Raw genomic sequence first — 24106 nt, 5'->3', positions numbered from 1 at the left:
ATGATGAAGTTTTATTCATTGTAGATTGATATTTTTCAACTAGCACATTAAACTTCAATTGACACTGACTTTGGCAAATACTTTAAAAGCTATAGAGTAGTGTTATATAGATTACATTATTTTGTTTCTAATTTTTAAGCTTCTCATTTCACTTGGTAAAAAAAAGGATGCAACCTCACAAATGACAAAATATCAACTTATAACCCATTCTTAAAAGATAGCAAAGATTCTTACTTATAACTGTCAGGCCTCTGAGCCCAAGCCTGCACATATACATCCAGATGGTCTGAAGCAACTGAAGATCCACAAAAGAAGTGAAAATAGCCTTAACTGATGACATTCCACCATTGTGATGTTTCTGCCCCACCCTAACTTGATCAATGTACTTTGTAATCTCCCCCACCCTTAAGAAGGTTCTTTGTAATTCTCCCTACCCTTGAGAATGTACTTTGTGAGATCTAACCCCGCCCACAAAACATCGCTCCTAACTCACTGCCTATCCCAAAACCTATAAGAACTAATGATAATCCCACCACCCTTTGCTGACTCTCTTTTTGGACTCAGCCTGCCTGTACCCAGGTGAAATAAACAGCCTTGTTGCTCACACAAAGTCTGGTGGTCTCTTCACACGGACGCACGTGACATAACCTTGGTCATCTATTCGTAACTCCTACCCCTCCTTCCATTCAGAAATTCTTATAGTACCGCGAATTGTTAATATTCTACCTTCTATATGAATCAGCAACAAAAAAAAACTTCTATTACATCAAAAAGATGTCCATCTCATCAGTAACACTCTACTTACCACGAAGTGAAACCACCAAAAAATCTAACCAGAGAATGTAAATGGCAAGAAGTTAAAATGTTATCCTTAAACAAAGGCACAACAAGTGTGGTAAAGCACCAGGAAATAAGTCACCTACCCTTGTCCTGGAGTATCACATGGCAATTTGCGTTTTCGTGAATCACTGGCCAGTGGATCCAAGTTTTCTCCTAATCCACTCATCTTGAATATACATCAGCAACTAAGAGAGAATAATGAGAAATAAGATAAGTACATTAAAAAATATACATGACTCTATGAAGGTGTTATATGACTGAATGACTGCAACTTTTAATTCAGAACTACTTTCTCTAAACAGATAATTCTCAATATTCTTTTTCATAAATGACTATACTGAAGACAACCTCAGATTTCATATTCTAATATGAATTATGCAGAACGTATGTACAACTCCAAGACAGAAATGTTCCTCAAGTCCTACTAAAAATGTGTATCTTGCAGGGTGCGGTAGCTCATGCCTGTAGTCCCAGCACTTTGGGAGGTCGAGGCAGGTGGATCACCTGAGGTCAGGAGTTTGAGACCAGCCTGACCAACATGGTGAAATCCCGTCTGGCCAACATGGTGAAACCCCGTCTCTACTAAAAATAAAAAATTAGCCAGCCATGGTGGCAGGTGCCTGTAATCCTAGTTATTTGGGAGGCTGAGGCAGGAGAATCACTTGAACCGAGGGGTAGACGTTGCAGTGAGCCGAGATGGCACCACTGCACTCCAGCCTGGGTGACAAGAGCTAGACTCCATCTCAAAAAAAAAAAAAAAAAAAAATTTTGACTGATGGAAAAATAGTATGCTTTAGTTAAAATTTCATTGATGAAGAAGATAAATGTAGAGTACTTCTTGTTGAGAAAGATGATTTAAGACATCTACTAAGCCCTCATTTGCTAAGAATTTTATCTGTACTAAACTCTTGTTTAAAACAAGACGATCACTGTTGTAAAGAATTACATGTCAACCAAAGAAGTTCAATGATTCTAAACTAATTTTTATATATTAAAATGCATCTTGCATTCCAACTAAACTCTGAGACGTATGCTGGAGGACATAAATTTCCACTAGGTGGCAGAATGCTACCAGGAAGGAAGACAGATTTATAAAAATGAAAAAATTCACTCAAGATGCTGATCAAACTTCAAATGTGTAGCTTTAAAAAAAAAAATCAAAAGCAAAAAAACAAAAAAATAAAAATTTAAAAAATCACATGATCATAATATAAATCAGAAAATCTAGATTGCAACATTGTCTTTACAGATGCACTAAATATGTATTAAATTACCAAGAAAATTCATTCTATAACTTTGGTTGTAAAATGGAAAGGCTAAAAAGCTGAGATGATTTAAGTATTTGTTTTTTCCCCATGACAAGTTTAAATGAAGGACAGAAAAAGTCTTAAAATAACCTTTATTAGTAGTGGCTCACTATTATTAGTAGTGGCACAGTCAGATCACACGATCTCAGGGGTATTGTATTTTCAAACGTGTCAATGTCACAAAAGACAAAGAAAGTCTGTAAACAGTCCAGATTTTAAAGGAAGCTATAAGAAAATGACAACTAAATGCAATATTTGATCCTAGACTGAATCCTGTGCTAGAGGGTAAGAAAATGCTATAAAGAATATTATTGGATCAACTGACAAAATTGGAATATGGACAATAGACATAAAAGTATGTTGTCAATATTAATACACTTAAGTTGATAAATGAACTACGGTTATTTAAGAGACCAATATTCTTAGTATAATATTTGGGGTAACAGGCTATTACATATGCAAATTATCCTCAGATGGTTAAGAAAAATTGCATATATAATGAGTGAGTGAATAAACCTGGGAACGGGGACAGGCAGGGCAAGGATGAGGAAGGGAGTTGACACTAGGTGAATCCTGACCCGGCGGGGAGATAAACGTAAAAACTCTTTGTACTATTTTCTTGCAACCTTGCTTTAAGTTTAAAATTATCCTCAAATAAAAGAGTTTTAAACTTAAAGGTATGTTCGGTTTTGATTTTCCAATTTTCATATTTAAAAAGAGTAGCTCAAGTAATCCCAGTGCTTTGGGAGGCTCAGGCAGTTTGAGTTTGAGGCACTTGAGTTTGAGACCAATCTGTGCAACACAGTAACACCCTGTCTCTACAAAATTTTTTTTAAAATAAGCCAGGCATCATGGTGCACACCTATAGCATTAACTACTTAGGAATAAAACAGGAAGACTGCTTGAACCCAGGAGTTTGAGGCTGCAGTGAGTTATGATCACGCCAATGCACTCCAGACTGGGTGACCGAGTGAGTCTCTGTCTCTTAAAAACAATAATAATAATAAATTAAATAATTAAAAAGAGCCAGGTGCAGTGGCTCACGCCTGTAATCCCACCACTTTGGGAGGCCGAGGCGGGTGAATCACAAGGTCAGGAGTTCGAGACCAGCCTGGCCAATATGGTGAATCCCTGTCTCTACTAAAAATACAAAAATTAGCTGGGCGTGGTGGCAGGCGCCTGTAGTCCCAGCTACTTGGGAGGCTGAGGTAGGAGAATCGCATGAACCTGGGAGGCGGAGGTTGCAGTGAGCTGAGATCCCGCCACTGCACTCCAGGCCTGGGTAACAGAGTGTGACTCCATCTCAAAAAATAAAAATAAAAAGAATAGTGATTCCATTCCTTAAGTACAAAAATAGAATAATTCTTGTTATGTCTCTATAATTGGTTTTATATTTGTTTCATTCAAAGGTGATTTTTAAATTGAATGGCAAACTATCCATTGAGTAATAACTTTTTTTTTTTTTTTAAAAAGACAGGGTCTTACTGTGTCACCCAGGCTGAAGTGCAGTGGCACAATCTCAGCTCACTGTAACCTCGGCTTCCCAGGCTCAAGCAATCCTCCTGCCTCAGTATCCCAATAGCTGGGACAACAGGTGAGCACCACCACACCCAGCTAATTTTTGTATTTTTTGGAGAGACAGGGTCTCACTATGTTGCCCAGGCTGGTCTTGAACTCCTGGGTTCAAGTTATCCGCCTGCCTCAGCCTCCCAAAGTGCTGGGATTACAGGCATGACCCACCACAACCAGCCTACATTTCTTTATTTTAAATATGTAATTTATTCCACATTCTAGATATTATTTCCTTACTTTGGCTTTTGTTTATAAGCTGAATCCCTGAAACAAATGGAGAAACTATTCCATGGAAAACAGCACTTCTTTAATTTGAAAGATAAAATTTTGCCTATATTCTCAATATTATTTCCTTTGTTATTAAATATAAGTTGAATACTCAGTAAGGAGTAAGGGGCCTACCATGTAATAGGTGGTCAATGTATGTCTTCAATAAATATTGAATAAATATAAAAGCAACATTCAACCTACTAAATCATAGTTTAGAAATTTCCTTTATTCTGATCTATAACAATCATTCAATGCAATCCTACTGCATTAAACTTTTTAAATGTTTACTTCTACAGTTGATATAGTGTTACAATAAATTCTGACAGCATAAATTAAATCAATAGAAAAACTAAGTCATGACAATCTCTTAATATGCAAAAAAATTAATAAGCACAAATATCAGTTTAAACCAGAAATGCAGATCATTTGTGTTAAGCCAATGTTTTTGTGCATATAATGAAACCGAAATATGTCGAGCTATGTCCATAGACACATGCAGCTTTTTCTCTTGATCTCACAAAACAAGCTACACTGTACACATAAGCCTGTGCAATCTTCCTGCTACCAAACTTACTCCTTCAGAGTCCAACCTAATTATCCAAAAAGGTACTAAGGGAAGGCCGGGTGTGGTGCCTCATGCATGTAATCCCAGCACTTTGGGAGGCCAAGATGGGCAGATCACCTGAGGTCGGGAGTTCGAGACCAGCCTGACCAACATGGAGAAACTCCATCTCTACTAAAAATACAAAATTAGCCAAACGTGGTGGTGCATGTCTGTAATTCCAGCTACTCAGGAGGCTGAGACAGGAGAATTGCTCGAACCTGGGAGATGGAGGTTGCAGTAAGCCAAGATTGGGCCATTGGCACTCCAGCCTAGGCAGCAAGAGTGAATTCTGTCTATTAAAAAAAAAAAAAAAAAAAAACTAAGGGAAAATAATAACTTAAAATCATGAAAAAGGTGTTTACCCGAACATAAAGGTATAATTATTTAAGATATAAAATATTTCTATCTTATTTTTTGTTTTGTTTTGCTTTTGAGACAAGAGTCTCACTCTGTCACCCAGGCTGGAGTGCAGTGGCATGATCTCAGTTCACTGCAACCTCCGCCTCCTGGGTTCAAATGATTCTCTTGCCTCAGCCTCCCGAGTAGCTGGGATTATAGGTGTGTGCCACCACGCCTGGCTAATTTTTGTATTTTCAATAGAGACAGGGTTTCACCATGATGGCCAGGCTGGTCTCGAACTCCTGACCTCAACTGATCTGCCCACGTCAGCCTCCCAAAGCGCTGCAATCACAGGCATGAGCCACCATGTCCAGTCTCTATCTTGGGTTTTTTAGGAACAGGTTGGATAGATTTGTAGTTCTTAATTAGACATGGACAAAACTTAGGTACATTTACTGTACAACTGTATAAGACACCACAATGTCTAAGAGTAAATGACAAATTGTTTTATAACAAAAAGCAAAGTAGAGCAAACATCTCCTGAATTTAATTAAACTAAAGAAAATGTTCAACATGAGAAATAAAAAAGCATTTCTGGTCCCCAAAATAATAATTTCAATATATACAATAATATAATTCCTGAGCACAAATGACTATGACTAACCCTTCAGGTACAGTTTTCTATTTGGTATTAATCTTAGCTATAAACAAAAAATCAAAAATGGCATTTGTTTTAGTTGCCATGCCTGTTATCTCCTTCTCACTGGGAGGATATGCTATTTTGGTAGATTAAGATATAAAAGGTAAATGCCTAGCACAGACACAATAGATCTAGATCACTTTCAGTCAACAGTCAAGAATGAAGATAAGAGAGGGGAATAAGGCAGGTACCAAGACCATGAAGTTCTTAACCGGTAAGAAACAAGGAACAGTAACTACCTGAGACTAGCTTACATTTTTACATCTTAAGTTACAACCCATCTAGTTTGGAGAATATATGTAGTTGATAAAAGCCATCTTCAAAGGGGAAATAATATAGCACAACAGTCTCACAATAAGTTTGATTGTAAGAACAGTCTAGGCCAGGCACGGTGGCTCATGCCTGTAATCCCAGCACTTTGGGAGGCCGAGGCGGGTGGATCACCTGAGATCAGGAGTTCAAGACCAGCCTGGCCAACATGGTGAAACCCTATCTCTACTAAAAATACAAAAATTAGCTGGGCATGGTGGCATGCACATGTAGTCCCAGCTACTCAGGAAGCTGAGGCAGGAGAAAAGCTTAAACCCGAGAGGCAGAAGTTGCCAGTGAGCCAAGACTGCGCCACTGCACTCCAGCCTGGATGACAGAGTGAGACTCCGTCTAAAAAAGAAAAAAAAGAACAGTCTATTAACATAGAGTCCCTTCTTAATTCTGACTCCCTACAATTAGATATTATCACTTATAGTTGAATAGAAAAGAAATTAGGACCTATACTTGCTCCCAAGTAATCTGTCCTCCTGAAGTTACATCATACATCCAATTGTGAGATGCATCCATATTTTGAAGTTTCCAGTGCACCTCTAATGCACTTCCAAGAAGATACACAATCCAGTCTCAGAAGCCTTTTCAAGCCCCTGGCACCAAAGTACAGAAAAGAACTGGAAGGAAGAACTTCTCATTTTATCAGAATTCAAAGGCTAAAACCAAGTCAATCTTTCAATATAAACTCTACCATCCAGATCCATGAGCCATTTTTACAATTATTTTCCTTATCTAAAATGTTTCCACTAAAAAAAGTTGTATGCTACACTACTTAAATGTATTCAATATGGCAATGCACACTTTAAGACTGCATTTTAAAAAGGCTGGGCGGGGTGGCTCACGCCTGTAATCCTAGCACTTTGGGAGGCCGAGGTGGGCGGATCACCTGAGGTCGGGAGTTCGAGACCAGCCTGACCAACATGGTGAAACCCCATCTCTACTAAAAGTACAAAATTAGCCGGGCGTGGTGACACATGCCTGTAATCCCAGCTACTTGGGGGACTGAGGCAGGAGGATTGCTTGAACCCAGGAGGTGGAGGTTGCAGTGAGCCGGGATTGTGCCATTGTACTCCAGCCTGGACAACAAGAATGAAACTCCGTCCAAAAAAAAAAACCTGCATTTAAGCAATATATTCCATGCAATTACTTTTTTTTGGCGGGGGGGGGGGGGGGGTGGTGGCGGGGTGCGGATGGAGTGCAGTGGTGCAATCTCGGCTCACTGCAACCTCCACCTCCCAGGTTCAAGCAATTCTCCTGCCTCAGCCTCCCGAGTAGCTGGGACTACAGGCGCCTGCCACCACCCTGGCCTAGTTTTTGTATTTTTAGTAGAGATGGGGTTTCACCATATTGGTCAGGCTGGTCTCAAACACCTGACCTCAAGTGATCCACCCGCCTCAGCCTCCCAAAGAGCTGGAATTACAGGCATGAGCCACCACATCTGGTCACAATTACTTTAATGTAGAATAGTAACAATGAGAATACCTTTCAATGCTATCAAAATCTAACGCTATTTCTATATTATATGGAAAAGTCCAAAGTATATCCATGATAAGATTTAAAATGAACAAGTATCTTAAAACAACTGGATAGAATGTTTCCTATAAATACTATAGGCCTTTCTATACGTAACATTCAAGCTATGGAACATGTTGAAGCTTAGACATCAACAGAATATATAATAAATTGCTAGAAAATGAACTTTCATGGAATAACTAACTAATTAAAGCTGAAAAGCAGCAAAGAATTATACCTGCTAGCTCAAAAACCAGGAAAATTTTGGTATATGGCTTAGCAGCACTAATCAGCTTTCCTTTTGGTTATTTGGGATTAAGACAGGAGGGAAAAAGTTTGATTATACACAGCAAATTAGCTAAATGGACAAGGATACAGGAACTACTCCCTGTCCAAAAGGAAAAGATATCAATCAACACTACCAGTGTTCATTAGGCAAGCAAGAAGTTATTTTGGGGGACCTAAAAAAAGCTATACTGTGCCAAAATAGGAGATGGGTTATCCAGTAAATCTAAATTGACATAGAAACCAACTAAAATATTTTACTTTTCCTAAATTAATAAGGGAGAAATAAGGAGATAATTTTGTGGTAGTACAATGCTAGACATCTCATATATACTGTAATTTATTTACCACGACCCTCCAGAGTATGTATTACTATAATAGTCCCATTTTACAGATAAGGAAATGGCTAACTTTCCACTAGAGCACACACAGATTCTGGATGGCAGAGCTGGAACTACAATATTTTTTCAGACTTCATAACCAACAAAATATGTATCAAATGTTTCTTGGGCATTTTATTCCCCACCACCACCAAAACAAGCCATTTGTACTACTGAATCACACTATAGCCAACCAGTTAGCCAGAAAATTTCTCAGCTTATCAGTAAGAACACTGAGAGGTTATGACAGCCATAGTTTAGGGGCATGCAGTATTAGGGACAGAGGCAAGGAGTTGCTCAAGCTCAGCAGATACTAATGCTCCCCTCAAGTACCTTACCTAACCATTACCCACCAATGTCACTAAACTGCCCTTCGTGGTGGTCTAATATTACCCATAACCCTTACTTCCACTTGAGATGGTCAATGGCTCACACAGCAAAAGGAAAATTTGAGATCGACATGTACAAACTATACCCTAAAATGGTCAGTCAAGTATTGTTATTCTTTGGTTTGCTATCATTAAATGGTGGAGCCACTTGACTATCCCAGCAGCAATTTAGTTTATCTGTCAGGCTTGTTTCCCTAACTTATACAAGGTATGATTAAATACACTAATTAGAGAGAGGTTTGGTGTATTTCTTGAGAATCACAGTAACTTATGGAAATTTTTTCAAAGAGCTATAGATCTGAACTGGTTTATTAAAAACTGCTTCAAGCACTATGCAAAAGCAGAGACTGCTCAAGTCAATCAGAAAAAACAAGTTCTTGGGAAGAATGAGACAGTCATACATAAAAGTTCTACCCAAAACTGAAATTCCAAATTCTCAAATTCCTAATCAGACAACTTAGAAAATAACCACTACTAGTTAACTACTAGTAAGGACTTAATCTTACAAGGTTTTTTTCTCTACCCTAAAAATATCAAAAAGTTTCTTAATCTTCTTTCTTTCAATCCGTCATTCATACCCTTACTAATAAAATAAGAGGAGCTCCAAGAGAACTGGTACCACGGAGAAAGGACTGAAGACAAATATAACGTGTGTAAAGGACAGGGGAAGGCAGGGAAGAGACAAGTTCATAAACGTGGAACTGTTATAAAAGCTTCCTCCTCAAGTGGATGACTCTTCCAGTTAGTATCTCCTCCTACCTTTGTTTCTTTCAATGTTGGTAAGGAAGTTAAGAGCTGTGAGGAGATAAGTAGGAGGGGAAAGAAAAGAAAATTTTTTTTAATTTTTTTTTTTTTTTAAGACAGAGTCTTGCTCTGTCGCCCAGGCTAGAGTGCAGTAGCGCAATCTCAGTGCAACCTCCGCCTCCCAGGTTCAAGCGATTCTCCTGCCTCAGCCTCCCGAGTAGCTGGGATTACAGGCACCCACCACCACGCCCAGCTAATTTTTATATTTTTAGTAGAGACGGGGTTTCACCATCTTGGAAAGGCTGGTCTTGAACTCCTGACCTCATGATCCACCGGCCTCAGCCTCCCAAAGTGCTGGGATTACAGGCGTGAGCCGCCGCGCCTGGCCTACTTATTTATTTTTCTTTTGCTTCCTCATCCTCTGTCAGAGAGAGGGAAATTTTTTATATCCTTTTGTTTTGTGGCTGATAATTTGCTATTATGTTTTGTAGGATAAAGTATAACACAATCCTTTTTTTTTTTCAATTTAATTCCATTTCAGCTCAAACGTTTTGCATGCCCAGAATCATTTTAGCCCCAGAAAACAGGGATAAATGTCACTACCAATTACTAGAACTCTCAGGCTAGCAGAACAGGAAAACAGAAAAACAATTAAATTTGGTAAGTGTTAAAAAAAAAAAAAAAAGAAGGAATCGTTTGAACACAATGAATAGCAAAGCTAGGAGCCTACAGTTTTTAGAAACAAAACATATACATGGTATCTACAAGAAACTACCTTGGTGGAGATGTATACAAGAAAACAGTACAACTTCAGTTCTTGGTAATTTCTTCTCCACTATCTTTGCTTTATAATGCCAGCATATTGAGTGAAAGGCTAGCAAGAAACAATAAAGTAAAACATCCTATTTTTAATATATAAATTGAACAGAAAAGCATCTGAATGTAAATTATTTTATGCGCAAAGTTCCATTCTCTCTTCCTTCTTGCACATTTATGTTCCAGTTTAAACCTGATGAAGTTGAATTCAAACATAAACTCCCCAGAGACTAGAGTGCTAGAACTGGGCACACCAATTAGCCAACTCAGGTGTTAGTTGCAACTGGAAACTTGCTGCCAAGAGACTTCTCAACCTCTACATGAGCAACAGAGTTGAAGTTCACAGATAATACACTGTACAGAGGGAGTTAAGGAAGCCAATTCCATCCGAATCCAAATCAAGTTACCCTCTCCTGACAGCATACTAACTAGCTGGGTAACTCTTTTGTTTTAAAGGTTACATTGACTTCTACAATTTAATACACTGAATCTATCTCATATATAAGAACAGACTTAAGTCTGAGCTTCATAAACCTGAATTTGGCTTCAGTTTAAACAACCTGTTACCAGTCATACTTCTTCCTCATCAATCACCACCAGCAACTCCAAAATGATCTTTATACTAAAAGTTTTTAATAAAGGTAATTGAAACATTTCCTTTATTTTTAACCTTAAGCCACTAATTTTTTTTTTAATCTTTCCCACATCGCTTTTCCATCTAGAATATTCCTGCCCTTCAAGATTAATTTGTCACCTCTGGTAAAACCATCCCCGACTCTCCCAATTAGACAAAAGTTTTCCCTTCTTTATCCTAAGCATTTTCCATACTTTTACTATAACATTTTACATATTACACTATTTCTGTCTCTGCTTCCTACCTTGTAAGCTCTAAACCATTGTGTAAACTTGTATGTAACTCTATTTTTTACGAATTTTTTTTTTTAACTACCACCATTCCTCTTCTCTTTTCAAACTCCAGTTCTCCTTTGCTTTCCCATCAGCTGTACTTTTGACCAACTCCACATTTTCTTAAAATACAGAGAAGGTTCTCCTTTTACAGAGGTAAAAAGAAATAATTTGGCTGGGTGTGGTGGCTCACACTTGTAATCTCAACACTTTGGGAGGCCAAGATGAGAGGACAGCTTGAACCCGGGACTTCAAGACCAGCCTGGGCAAAGTGGCAAAACACCACCTCTACAAAAAATACAAAACACTTAGCCGAGCGTGGTGACGCACACCTGTAGTCGCAGCTACTCGGGAGGCTGAGGTGGGGGTATCACCTGAGCCCGGGAGGCAGAGGTTACAGTGAGCTAAGGATCACGCCACTGCACTCCAGCCTGGGCGAAGGGAGTGAGACCCTGGTCTGGAGGGGCAGAAGGAGTGGGGCTTTTTTATTTTGTTTTGTTTTGTTTTTGAGATGGAGTCTCGCTCTGTCACCCAGGCTGGAGTGCAGTGGCGCAATCTCGGCTTACTAAAACTTCCGCCTCCCAGACTCAAGCGATTGTCCTGCCTCAGCCTCCCAAGTAGCCGGGATTACAGGCAGCTACCACCATACCCACGTCATTTCTGTATTATTAGTAGAGTCGGGGTTTCGCCATGTTGGTCAGGCTGGTCTCGAACTCCTGACCTCAGGTGACCAATCCACCCCAGCCTCCCAAAGTCCTGGGATTACAGGCATGAGCCCGGCCGAGGAGGAGATTTTTTAAACCCCAGTATTGTGTACCACTTTTTACCTCTGGGGTTTGTAGTTTAATTTTCCTTTGACAGACATAAATATCTCTACATCAAAAGTAGTACTTATACCTAAGTTTGTCCCTGTGGCATATAATGAAAATAAAAACAGCAGAGGAAGAAAGAGATAAATAAAAAACCAAGGGTTTTAGCCATGCTAAGGTAAGTGAGAAAGAACTGGATAAAGAAGAGTGGTGAGGAGGGACAGTGGGTATGTGCACAGAGCAGAAATGAAATCTGATATAAGTTAAATTAATAAGCAATAAAGATGTAAAGGAGAGATGATCACAGCATATGCCCCATTCTCTTCTAATCTATTCTTTCCATCTACCTCACAGAGGAAAAGACAGTATTGAGAAGTAAATGTTAAAGCTTAAGAGATGACAACATTAGCCACCTGGTAACCAAACAGCTGAGAGCAGCAAGGATGGTACATAAAGTGTACCATGGTACACTAAGTAAACAATGAAGAGGGGGAATGGTAACCATGGTCAAATGCAAGACAGATAAATATTCCTGAACCAGAGTGCCTGTAGAGTAAAAAAACAAAATAACAAACTTCCCACTATAGTACTAAAGTTAGCCCTGTCCAGCAATATCAAAAATAGAGGCTACAATGAGTTTGTTCACCTGCAACACTGATGTTACAAAAATTAACATTGTAGAAATAAATGTAAAGCTAATAAAAGACTTTTGGGTTGATTTTTCAAAGAAAAGATATTGAAGGTAGAACAGAGAGATGTCCTTCTTATAAAGCAAAGAGGTTGGAGCAGATCTGTAACTCTAGCAACACGACACGGCAAGTCTGACTCACAAGACTTCCTGAACTGCTGCTTAGTCTGTGGCTCAGTCCTTTTTTTCCTGACCTCGCAGCTTATTACTCTTCAGTAATCATTAAATAACTTTAAATTCAAAAGAATCCTTTTTTAAAAATGTTTCCGGGCCAGTTTCAGTAGCTCACACCTGTAATCCCAACGCTTTGGGAGGCTGGGGCAAGAGGATTGCTTGAGCCCAGCAGTTTGAGACCAGCCTGGGCAACATAGTGAGATTCTGTCTCTGCAAAAAACACAAAAATTAGCTGGGCATGGCAGCATGTGCCTGTGGTCCCAGCTATTTAGGAAGCTCAGGTAAGAGGATCACTTGAGCCCAGGAGGTCAAGTCTGCAGTGAACCATGATCACCGCACTCTGGCCTGGGGGACAGAGCAAGACCCCGTCTCAAAACAGTAACAATAATAATAGTTTCCATATGCCTAGAAGTTATGTGTCTGATAATAGAATTTGTCTTTTCAAATAAATCTCTAAAGCCATTATTCATCTGATGACAACAATACAAATAATGAATAAGAAAATATATATCAAAAAGTTAAAAAATAAAAAAAGCTTTCAACATTATTTGCTTTCTGGAGGGTGGGGTAGCACTGGTAAAAAGGTTAAAAGGTATCAGAACTGAAAACTCAATAAAACCCTTGACCCTCTCCATTCCTCTCCAAAAAATAGCTACCGTCTTATGTGGAGCTAAACATTTATACCATTAGGTCAAGATTGCTTCAGGGAAGAAATGTGCAGTAAGCAAAAATATAAAATACTGAAAAGAGGAGAAGTACATCATTCAATTTAAAATACAACATTAAAAAATAAAAATAAAAATAAAATACAACATAGCTTGGTTTTTTCTTTGTTGCTGTTCAAATGTTAGTTTCATGATCCATAACTTTTTTTTTTTTTTTTTGAGATGGAGTCTCGCCCTGTCACCCAGGCTGGAGTGCAATGGTGCAATCTCGGCTCACCACAATCTCTGCCTCCCGAGTTCAAGGAATTCCCCTGCCTCGGCCTCCTGAGTAGCTGGGACTACAGGTGTGCACCACCACAACCGGCTAATTTTTTTGTATTTTAGTAGAGATGGGGTTTCACCATGTTGGCCAGGATGGTCTCAAACTCCTGACCTCGTGACATGATCCATAACTTTAAAGAACTTTTTTTCTGTACTTCACAAAACCTGCCTATCCATGTCTGGTAAATGAAGCTGGGGGCACCTCATTATTATTAGAGAATATCTGAGGCAAGAAAATTTTATTACGAACTTCTGTAAAATCATCCATACACCTCAACTGGTTAAAACCAAAACCTACTTCACCAAGTATCTTAAGAGTGGTCACTGTTCAACATATCGGGTGTCATCCACATAGAAAAAGGAAATAGTATCCCCTATGCTAAGTGCTTGGGGTAGATGAATTGTTGATCAAAACAGGAATTTTTTTGCCTTCAAGGAGCTGATGACTCAGTGTGAGGAATTAAGAAACTAGTAAGGAGATCATCAGAAATTGTATTATATGCTACAAAACGTCTTTATTTAAAATTAATGGCCGATTTGTGATTCAGAAACAGAAACAACTGAGTACCAGACATATCCTATAATGTTATACAGCTGTTCAAAGTCCTAAATCTCTATAGTAGATATGTTTCTTACAAATAAAAGAAGTAGATTCAGGTTAACAACTAAATGCCCCTGAAATTGGCCAAACTTCAGATTGGTTAGCTCAGACCTCCTCCGTATTTAAGCAGCACAGAATAGAGGCAGCTGTAGCAGGAACTGGGTGTGCTACAAGATACCAAATACAACAAGGTGAAAGGTTTAAGTCAAATGCTTCTAGAGTTCCAACCAAATTCACTAGATTTCAAGCCTTTTGATCTCAGGATTCCTTTACCTCTTAAAAACTGGAAACCTGTAATAACTTCTGCTATGTGGGTTATGTCAGTATTCACCATATTAGAAATTAAAACTTAGAAACATTTGAAACATTCACTTTTTTTTTTTTTTTTTTGGAGACAGGGTCTCAGCTCTGTCACCCAGGCTGGAGTGCAATGGTGTGATCACGGCTCACTGTAGCCTCGATCTGCTGGTCTGAAGTGATCCTCCCACCTCAGCCTCCAGAGTAGCTGGAACCACACGCATGTGCCACCATGCCCAGCTGGTTTTTTTTATTTTTAGTACAGACCAGGTCTTGCTATGTTTCCCAGGCTGGTCTCCAACTCCTAGGCTCAAGCAATTCTCCCACCTCGGCCTCCCAAAGTGTTGGAATTACAGGCATGAGCCACCAAGCCAGACTCATTCACTTTTTTGGTTTATTTGTTTTGTTTTGTTTTTTGAGATGGAGTTTTGCTCTTGTCACCCAGGCTGGGCTGGAGTGTAATGCCGCAATCTTGACTCACTGCAACCTCCACCTCCCCAGTTCGAGCGATTCTCCTGCCCCAGCCTCCCAAGTAGTTGGGATTACAGTGCCTGCCACCATGCCCGGCTAATTTCTGTATTTTTAGTAGAGACAGGGTTTCACCATGTTGGCCAGGCTAGTCTCAAACTCCTGACCTCAGGTGATATACCTGCCTGGCCTCCTAAAGTGCTGGGATTACAGGCATGAGCCACTATACCTGGCCCTCATTCACTTTTTAAAGCCCATCATATATTAACATAAATAACAATTTTTGCAAAAAACAAAATTTCTGAAACAATGAGAATTATAAAATAATTAAAAACATATATTTGCATATAATTACCTGACTTAATAGAAAACAGTTATTTACTTCTGCATTTAATCCGGCGCAATGTTATCTTGATTTAAGGATATAAAGAAAATCTGGCCTCACAAAGACATGTACTTGTAAAAGGAAGGACTATTTTAATAAACTTTTATAAATAATTATGGATATTTCTTGATATTACACTAAAACAACTGGTAATTTCTTAAAGGTGAGTTTTATAGGAGAGAAAAAAATAATTTGTCCTCTACCCTATCTGAGTTCTAAGTTGGGTCAGACCCCTTAACAAAAGACAAATTAACAAGAGAAAATCAGAAATATAATAAATATATCTCATGTATCCATGAGAGATACCCAGAGAAATGAGTAAATCTTTTCATTTCTAAGAGGTGGCTTAGAATTCAGACTTAAATATCATCTTCAGCTGAAACAAATAAAGAAGGGCACAGGGGCTGGGGAGCAATAGTTATGGAGAGGCGACCAAGAAAAGCATGGTAAACAACAGTAAGGCTTGTTATACAGATTTAAGTCTATGCCTTCTCCATTAGTAAGTTTCTAGTGATTGAGTCATCCTTTTCCTGGTAATGAGGAAGACACCCTTACAAGGGAGATTTCCTTTATAGATATAAATTTTCCCTTACAAAAGGGTAACTTCTACTCTGTTTTCAGAACTTCTCCTGTGTCTGCTTCTCAAAATAATCCTTACACCAAACAGGCATATTTTAGGGTGGTATATTCTAGTCTCCTACAGTTGCAAAGTGGAATCTGAAACCATATAAATGAATTTTCATGCTGTCTCATTAAAATGCATTGGATCTAACTTGCACTCTGAACAGATCTTTAACCCATGCATCACTGTATAATCAAACACCGGGTCATTTAGATAATACTGGTTCACTGAGTTAAAGTAGATCTTTCAAATGCTGGTACATTTCGTTACACAATTTTTTTAACCCACATTCATTAATGTCACCACCCATCTCATCAGGAAAGTAATAAAAGGCTGTCATGCTCATGGTGGCCGATTCAAGTTTACTTACTTATAATTTCACTTGAAGCTCAAATTTTATCACTGTCAACCAATACAGTCAGATGTTTTCCCTATAGTGACAGGTCCACCTCACTCAATTTGAAGACAGTCTCCAAATAACCAAGACTCAATAGCCATGGTTTGTCAGTCATCCAAGTAAAAATGGTGTTCCATGAAAAAAGTGGGTACTTCAGTTCACAACGCAAACTGCGCAAGTGCTTTTCCCGGAGACAGCCATCATACTTTGGCAGGCAGAAGTCTTTGTGCACATTTTCCATTCTCATCACACAGAACATTAAAACAACAGTACTTAAGGGTACAGTGAAAGGTACTTAAGGTAAAAAGTGAATGAGGGCCAGGCGTAATGTTGCTGCTTCATCATGGACAATCCTCAGTGGAAAACTGATTTTTTTTTTTTCTTTATGAGCTCCTGGCAGTGAAGAATGCAATGTCTACCTAAGAGCGGAGTCTGGCGCCACTTCCTTAATTCATGGTAAGGTGTCAGCAATTTTATGCATCACCGCATTTCCACCATCGGTGCAAACACCAACAGGATGAAAATAGCAAATAACACATTAGCATTATAATAAGAATAGTCTTAACCATGTAGACCCCTTAAAAGGTTCTCAGAGACTACCGGGAGTCCACGCACCACACGTTGAGAGCCACTATATTAGATTAAGGTTGGGGCTGAGAGCCTGAAACTGGGTCTGGCTTCTCCAAGATACCGCACGTTCATGTAATAAATGTTTTAGGGCCAGGAGCAGTGGCTCATGCCTATAATCCCAATACTTTGGGAGGCTACGGTAGAGGGTCACTTGCCAGAAGTTCAAGACCAGCCTGGGCAATGTGGCAGGACATTGTCTCTACAAAATACAAAAAAATTAGTCAGGGGTGGTGGTAAGTAAATAAAGCAAGTAAGCAGATAAGTAAGTAAATAAACAGATGCTTTAGTATCTACTATCTGCAGGCCTATATAAACAAGCCATGTTGTGAGATCAAAAGAACATGGAGACTTCCTGAAAGGATAACAGAGAAATGCTGCTATCAATCAACACCACCTTATCCCATTGCTCCAAATATAATAATGACAGATAAAATACGAATTTTGTATTAACTTCAAAAGACACAGTTACGCTCAAACATGACAAATATATTTGTGGACCATGACAGAGGGGAAATATAAAGCAATAAATTAATAACTCCATGAACCCAACTGAGCTCCAGGACAAGAAACAAGCAAAGGCAGTCAGGAAATGAAATCATGCACAAGATAAGAAAACCAAAAGCAAGGCTCACAGGTAAAACGAAAAAATCTCATAGGTAGAAACCAAACAAAAAACTCATGAAAGGAAGGTGAAAAAAGGTATTATCAATAGCTAAAGTTATTATTTCAAACTGCCACAGGCAGTTGTAGAGGAAATAAAAGGTACTCTAAATAAATAAAAGGTAATATATACATAATAATAATATATATATGTCTCATACACACACACACACAAACAAAACCTAAGTAATGCATATCACCAACATTGCAATAATATCTCAGAATTAGAATCCTAGATCTAGACTGAAAGCATGGTGTAAATGTATGAAGGCAACAAAAACAGAGGTATAGGTGGCAGGGAGACATACAGAAAAGAACACCAAAATAAAGGGAAAAAAATTATTTCCCACTCAGCATATAAACCATAAACTAAAATCCTAAAGTGTATTTAAAAAGTGAACTAATGGGCTAGGCGTGGTGGCTCACGCCTATTATCCCAGCACTTTGGGAGGCCAAGGCGGGCGGATCACGAGGTCAAGAGATCGAGACCATCCTGGCCAACATGGTGAAACACTGTCTCTACTAAAAATACAAAGATTGGCCGGGGGTAGTGGCATGCGCCTGTAGTCCCAGCTACTGAGGAGGCTGAGGGCAGGAGAATCACTTGAACCTTGGAGGTGAAGGTTGCAGTGAGCTGAGATCTCGCCACTGCACTCCAGCCTGAGTGACAGAGCAAGACCCCAACTCAAAAAAAATAAATAAAAATAAAAAATAACTGAACTAAGGAAGATAGTCAAGAAATTCATCAATATCAAAAGATGAATTCAATGCTTAATAAAAATCTTGAAATTGGTTTAAAATAAATGTTTATGATCCTTAATGAGATAAAGAATTGGCCAGGCACAGTGGCTCAAGCCTACATTGCCAGCACTTTGGAAAGCTGAGGTGGGAGACTCACTTGAGCCCAGGAGTTTGAGACCAGCCTGGGCAACATAGCAAGCTCCCATCTCGATTTTTAAAATAATAATTGAAAGCCATTAAAAATGATAAAAAGAAACAGAAGAATAAATGGATGTTAAAAGAACTATAAGCTTTCACGAATTATAAATAATTTGAAAAGATAGTATCATCAATTATCCACAGCCAAACTCTAGACAGACATGGGATACTTGTCTGAAACCAAGAATCAATAGACAAGGTTAATTCCTAAACTGGACACACAAGCACACATCATCAGTGAACAAGAAAACAACGAATCCAACTTAAATGAAGCATAGTGAAGTAAAGAGGGGGAAAGAATACAGACTTAACAGCTGATTTGAGCTCAGCATGACCTTACCAAATTTACATCTCTGAAGCTCAATTTCATCTTCTCTAAAATGCACATCCATCACCTTTACAAAGTTGTTGAGAGGATTAAAAACCACAGGTAAAACAAAACCTCAGTGATGTCTGGCAAATGGTAGGCTCTCGAAAAATGGCTCCCTCAAGAACCATACGATTTACAGACAGAATCAAGGTAATTAAGAAAAATGGAATTTGGCCTCTTAACTACAAACAGATCTACAACCTAGTTTACAATAAAAGATATTTGTGTTTTCTAATTCCTATATTACTGATACAGACAGGAGACAGGGAAATACTGGGTAGAAGAAGGCAGTTCCCTGGCAAAGGCCCCACTCAAGCCTGAAAACCCATGACCCTAAATGAGAACAAACATTCCTGTTTTCATGCCTAAAAGTTGCCTTTTGACCCACCACGCCCCCATATCCTGTACCCATATAAACCCCAAGCCCCCGGCTCCACAAGGAGACAAACAGAAGAGCAGAAGAATGGCAGAATGGCACGGCAGAGAAAGAAGAGAAGGAACATCTGAACACCAAGAGGAGTTCGGCTGAGGACGGTGAGAGAGGAGATGGGCCACTGGATGGCCAAATTCCAGGGGAAGATCATTTTCCCACTCCATCCCCTTTCCAGCTCCTCATCCATCCAACTGACAGCCAACTCCATCACTCAATAAAATCCCCGCATTCACCATCCTCAAGTCCGTGCGTGACCTGATTCTTCCTCGATGCTGGACAAGGACCTGAATACCAAGAAGGCCCTGAGCTGTTTAACACTTAAGCCGTCCATGGTCGGCAAAGCAAAAAGAGCATACTGTAACACATGCCTACTTGGGCTTGGGGAGTTGCAGACTCCCACCCCTGGACACTCCCATGAGAACAGAGCCCAGGGGCACTCGCCCCAGATCCTGCACCTGCCTGCATGCATGCTCCTCCTCCCAAAAGGGGTTTGAGAGCACGGAACAGATGAGCCACAGCCCTGTCGCACGTCCTGTGAGGGGGGTCAGGGAACTCTCCCGTTTAATTAGCTGAATAAATTAAGCAAATTGTCTAAATCTTGGTGCCTACAGGAGAATTTAAGAGATGTCTCTTGAGAAATACTAAATTCTCAAAGATGCTAAGATCTTCAAATGAAGTTTTGGTAGTGGTCTTGAATTGTTCTTATGGCACTTAAAATGTTTTCTAAAAACCTCTCTGATATCATACACTTCTCTGTCAAAAGAATTTGTAGAAACGGAACTCTTATTAGGAAAGGCATTTGGGTTACAAGTGACTAAGGATTACTTCTTCCTTGAAAAATCATGTTAACGTTCATAACTTATCGCTCTGCAATTTTTTTTAATCTAAAGACACTGGCAATTTAGCCTAAAAAAAACCCTTCACTATTCATCACTCTTAATAAGATGGCTTCCTTTCCAACTGCCAAAAGGAAAATGGAAAGAAACTCAGGCTTCTCATATTTCAAATAAAATTAAGAGAGAGCTATTTAAGTATGGAAACACCAACAGTTTAGATGGTACCTTCACACCACAAACTAGACTTATCAAAAACCTAAGTAAAAATTCTCATACACAAAAATAAATTTCAACTTTCTTCTCAGCGCCTAGGAATCAAAGCCTTAAACTACTGAATCATGTCTGGAAATGAAAAGACAGTAGGATTACAGCTGTGCATGGCCAATTTATCTTCTGAAGTCAAAGCATTTCTCCTGTTACCTTGCAGCAAGTCAATGTGATCTGCATATAAATATATTAAACGGTCACAGTATCTGAAACCTATACCAACCACAAAAGGTGTTATTTTAATTAACAAGTTGGCAACATTATGAGCTTTACAGTTTTATTCTATAATTCTTTTTGAATTATCACAATTTAAAGAAAATTTTTAAATTCAGACTAACAATTATGCCATTCCAATTCTATTTATGTCACCCTCCAGTAAAATAGCCCTATAAATAGCTTGGCAAAGAGAACAGCAATATACCAATAGTTGGTTTAGAAAAAAGTTAATTTCTACAATTTAGTCTTCTACAACAGGACAAAATTTTATGGTAATGAAATTAAAGAAGGGCCAAATCAAACACTATATAACAAAAGGGCTATCTGGAATGTGTTACATTATTTGTAATAGCACAGAAACTATAAAAGATAAATTCCATGTAAATGAATGAAGTAGCCTGCATTGCTGATCTTCCAAATGCTTGTGTACTCATATAAGTTTAATATATTGAGCTCATTAAAGATTTACACTTAGTTTCTTATATTAATGATAAGCAATACATGATGGAAAATATATTTAAAGCTTAGGAACATATGTTGAGCATGTGTGTACATGCAAAGCTTTCAAAGTTGCTTTAAAATGTGAAAATGAATATGGCTCCCCCTGTTATCCTTGATAAATGTCAGCTGTCATGTACTCATGTCCAATACATACTATTTTTCACAGAGCAGAGACCCAGAAAAGGCCATTTTGAACCCACCAGCTGCATGTAATGGTTATACATAAGCAAATTCTATTTGAGGTCAGAAGTTTAAAGGTTTTCAATATCAACTTCTAAATAATGCAGGCTTTATATGTTAAATATTACACAGATTCAAAAGCATACTCCAATTAGAAGTTTTTGGAAACAGACAAAATCCTAAGAAGGCAATTACTCTAAAAGTTTGGCACATGAGATAGGCTCATTTATAACAGTGATACAAACTGGACTATTTGTACAGCAGTTCACCTTTTATTAGATTATTGAGCTGATATTTAGGCTAATTCTATTTCTTAAGTTACAAAATTAAGTACTATAAAGCTATATTATTACCGATCTAACGATTTTCATGTCTATATCTGAAAGCTTAGCAGAAAGTAAACCGCCATAACCTTTGGTCTTTGCTATGGTTTGAATATAGTTTATCTCCACAAAACTCATGTTGAGGCTTGGTCCGCGATGTGGTATTCGGAAGTGGTGCCTTTAAGAGGCAATTAAGTCATTAAGATGGATTAATGCCTTTCTCACTCCCTTGAGTTCTTGCTCCCACAGGTTTGGACTAAAGAGTGGGTTGTTATAAAGTGAGACCACCTCTTGTGTTGGTAACTTTGCACATGCCTGCTTCCCCTTCCACTTCTCCACCGTGGTGTTACAACATGGCACAAGGCCCTCACCAGAAGCTGACCAGATCTCAGACTTCCCAGCTTCCAGAATCATGTGCTAAATAAACCTTTCTTTTATAAACTACACCTAGTTTCTAACCCTAGAAGACCAGAACACTAGAACAGAACACCAGAAAACAGACTAAGACATTCTTTGACTTTAATAATAAAATACAATTATCAATAGGAATTGTCTTTTGAAAGCATCCCCTGTATAGTATGTGACCTATACTTAAAATAAATTACCTTTTACAGTAAGTTGTCATATGAGCAACACTAAATTCAAGATAGAATTTTTGAATTCTATCTTTTTTTTTTTTTTTTTTTGCCAGGGACAGTGGCTCATGCCCGTAATCCCAACACTTTGGGAGGCCAAGGAGGGCAGATAGCTTGAGCCCAGGAGTTCGAAACCAGACTGGGCAACATGGCAAAACCCCATCTCTACCAAAAATACAAAACGTTAGCTGGGTGTGCTAGTGTACGCCTGTAGTCCCAGCTACTTGGGAGGCTTAGGTGGCAGGACTGAGCTTGGAAGGCGGAGGCTGAAGTGAGCCGAGATCACACCACTGCACTAGAGCCTGGGTGAAAGACTGAGACTCCATCTCCCCCAACCCACACCCCCGCCAAAAAAAAAAAAGACATTTAAGCTTTTAAAATTATAAATGCGGCCATGCGTGGTGGCTCACGCCTGAAATCCCACCACTTTGGGAGGCCGAGGCGGGCAGATTGTCTGAGGTCACAAGTTCGAGACCAGTCTGGCCAACATGATGAAATCCTGTCTCTACTAAAAATACAAAAAATTAGCTGGGCGTGGTGGTGGGCGCCTGTAGTCCCAGCTACTTGGGAGGCTAAGGCAGGAGAATGGTGTGAACCCGGGAGGTGGAGCTTGCAGTGAGCCAAGATTGTGCCACTGCACTCCAGCCTGGGCAACACAGCAAGACTCCATCTCAAAAAAAAATAAAAATAAAATATATATATATATATATATATATATATATATATATAAAATATACACACACACACACAAAGGAAGTGAGAGAATTAGCCATCAGATCATCTCAAGTAAAATAATTGGAGCTTTTCTACTTGTATATACTGCACTTAACTAGTCCTAAACAGCAGATCCACCAGGATTATGAATTTTTTGGTGAATTTTTTTTAAACTGTAGTTATAAACTTGAGAGCAAACATTGATTTCTGGAGGCATTGCGCAAGATAGCCATAAATATCTCACAAATGTTTAGTGGACAAATAGGAAAGTGGAGATGGATCTGGGTATGGTCTTTTTAAGAATGCAATCTTTTCAATGTAAACTTTCTTGACACATGAAAAAGATATGCTGCTGGAATTCATATTGACCATATAATTACAGGATGACCTCTATAAAAAGACTGAATAAGGTTTTTTAAAATTTGAGGTGAGTGCAATTAACATCTTATTTTTGAAATCTAACAATGTTTGAGATAGGAAACCTTTTGAGATCAGTGTCATGAGGAAAGTAATATTTTTCCATAAAACTTCTTTATGACATCATAGTGTTCTTAGCAGTTTTGCATACATCAGCTAGATTCTTTAACAGCTTTACTGAGATATTAATTCACATATTATATGCTTAAAGTGCACGACTGGCTTTTAGTATATTTCAGAGTTGTGTAACTCTCACTGTAATCAATTTTAGAACATTTTCATTATCCCAAAAAGAACTCAACATCCCTTAGCTGTTATTCCCCCCTGCTCCCATTCCCACCCCCTCAACCTCATATAACCCAACCTTCCACCCATTCACCCCTGCCCTTGACAACCACTTACGTATTTTTGTCTTTATGGATTTACCTATTCAGGACATTTAATATAAATGGCATCACACAATATCTAGTTCTTTGTGACTGGCTTCTTTTACTTAGCATAGTGTTTTCAAACACATCCACATTGTAGCACATATCGGTTCAGTCACGCCTAGCTTAATGACAGGGATACATT

At 38.8% G+C, this 24106-nt stretch overlaps 1 protein-coding gene across 18 annotated transcripts in view; it reads right to left on the bottom strand.

Annotated features, from left to right (window-relative positions):
* Positions 1–24106, bottom strand: part of NCOA3 (nuclear receptor coactivator 3) — a 155137-nt gene that overhangs the window by 33182 nt on the left and 97849 nt on the right. For 15 of the 18 annotated variants that reach the window (XM_016938072.4, XM_016938076.4, XM_016938077.4 and 12 more), the window contains one exon: positions 924–1025. In XM_016938072.4, the coding sequence (XP_016793561.3) occupies positions 924–1006 (83 nt within the window). In that variant the 5' untranslated portion in view covers positions 1007–1025. Of the gene's footprint in view, positions 1–923; positions 1026–16385; positions 17242–24106 lie in introns of those variants that run through there. The other 3 variants (XM_063803077.1, XM_063803080.1, XM_016938075.4) reach the window with 2 other exon arrangements.

Source organism: Pan troglodytes, chromosome 21 (genome assembly GCF_028858775.2).
Source record: "Pan troglodytes isolate AG18354 chromosome 21, NHGRI_mPanTro3-v2.0_pri, whole genome shotgun sequence".
Classification (NCBI taxonomy): Eukaryota; Metazoa; Chordata; class Mammalia; order Primates; family Hominidae; genus Pan; species Pan troglodytes.
This window is presented reverse-complemented; position numbering and strand designations above follow the sequence as displayed.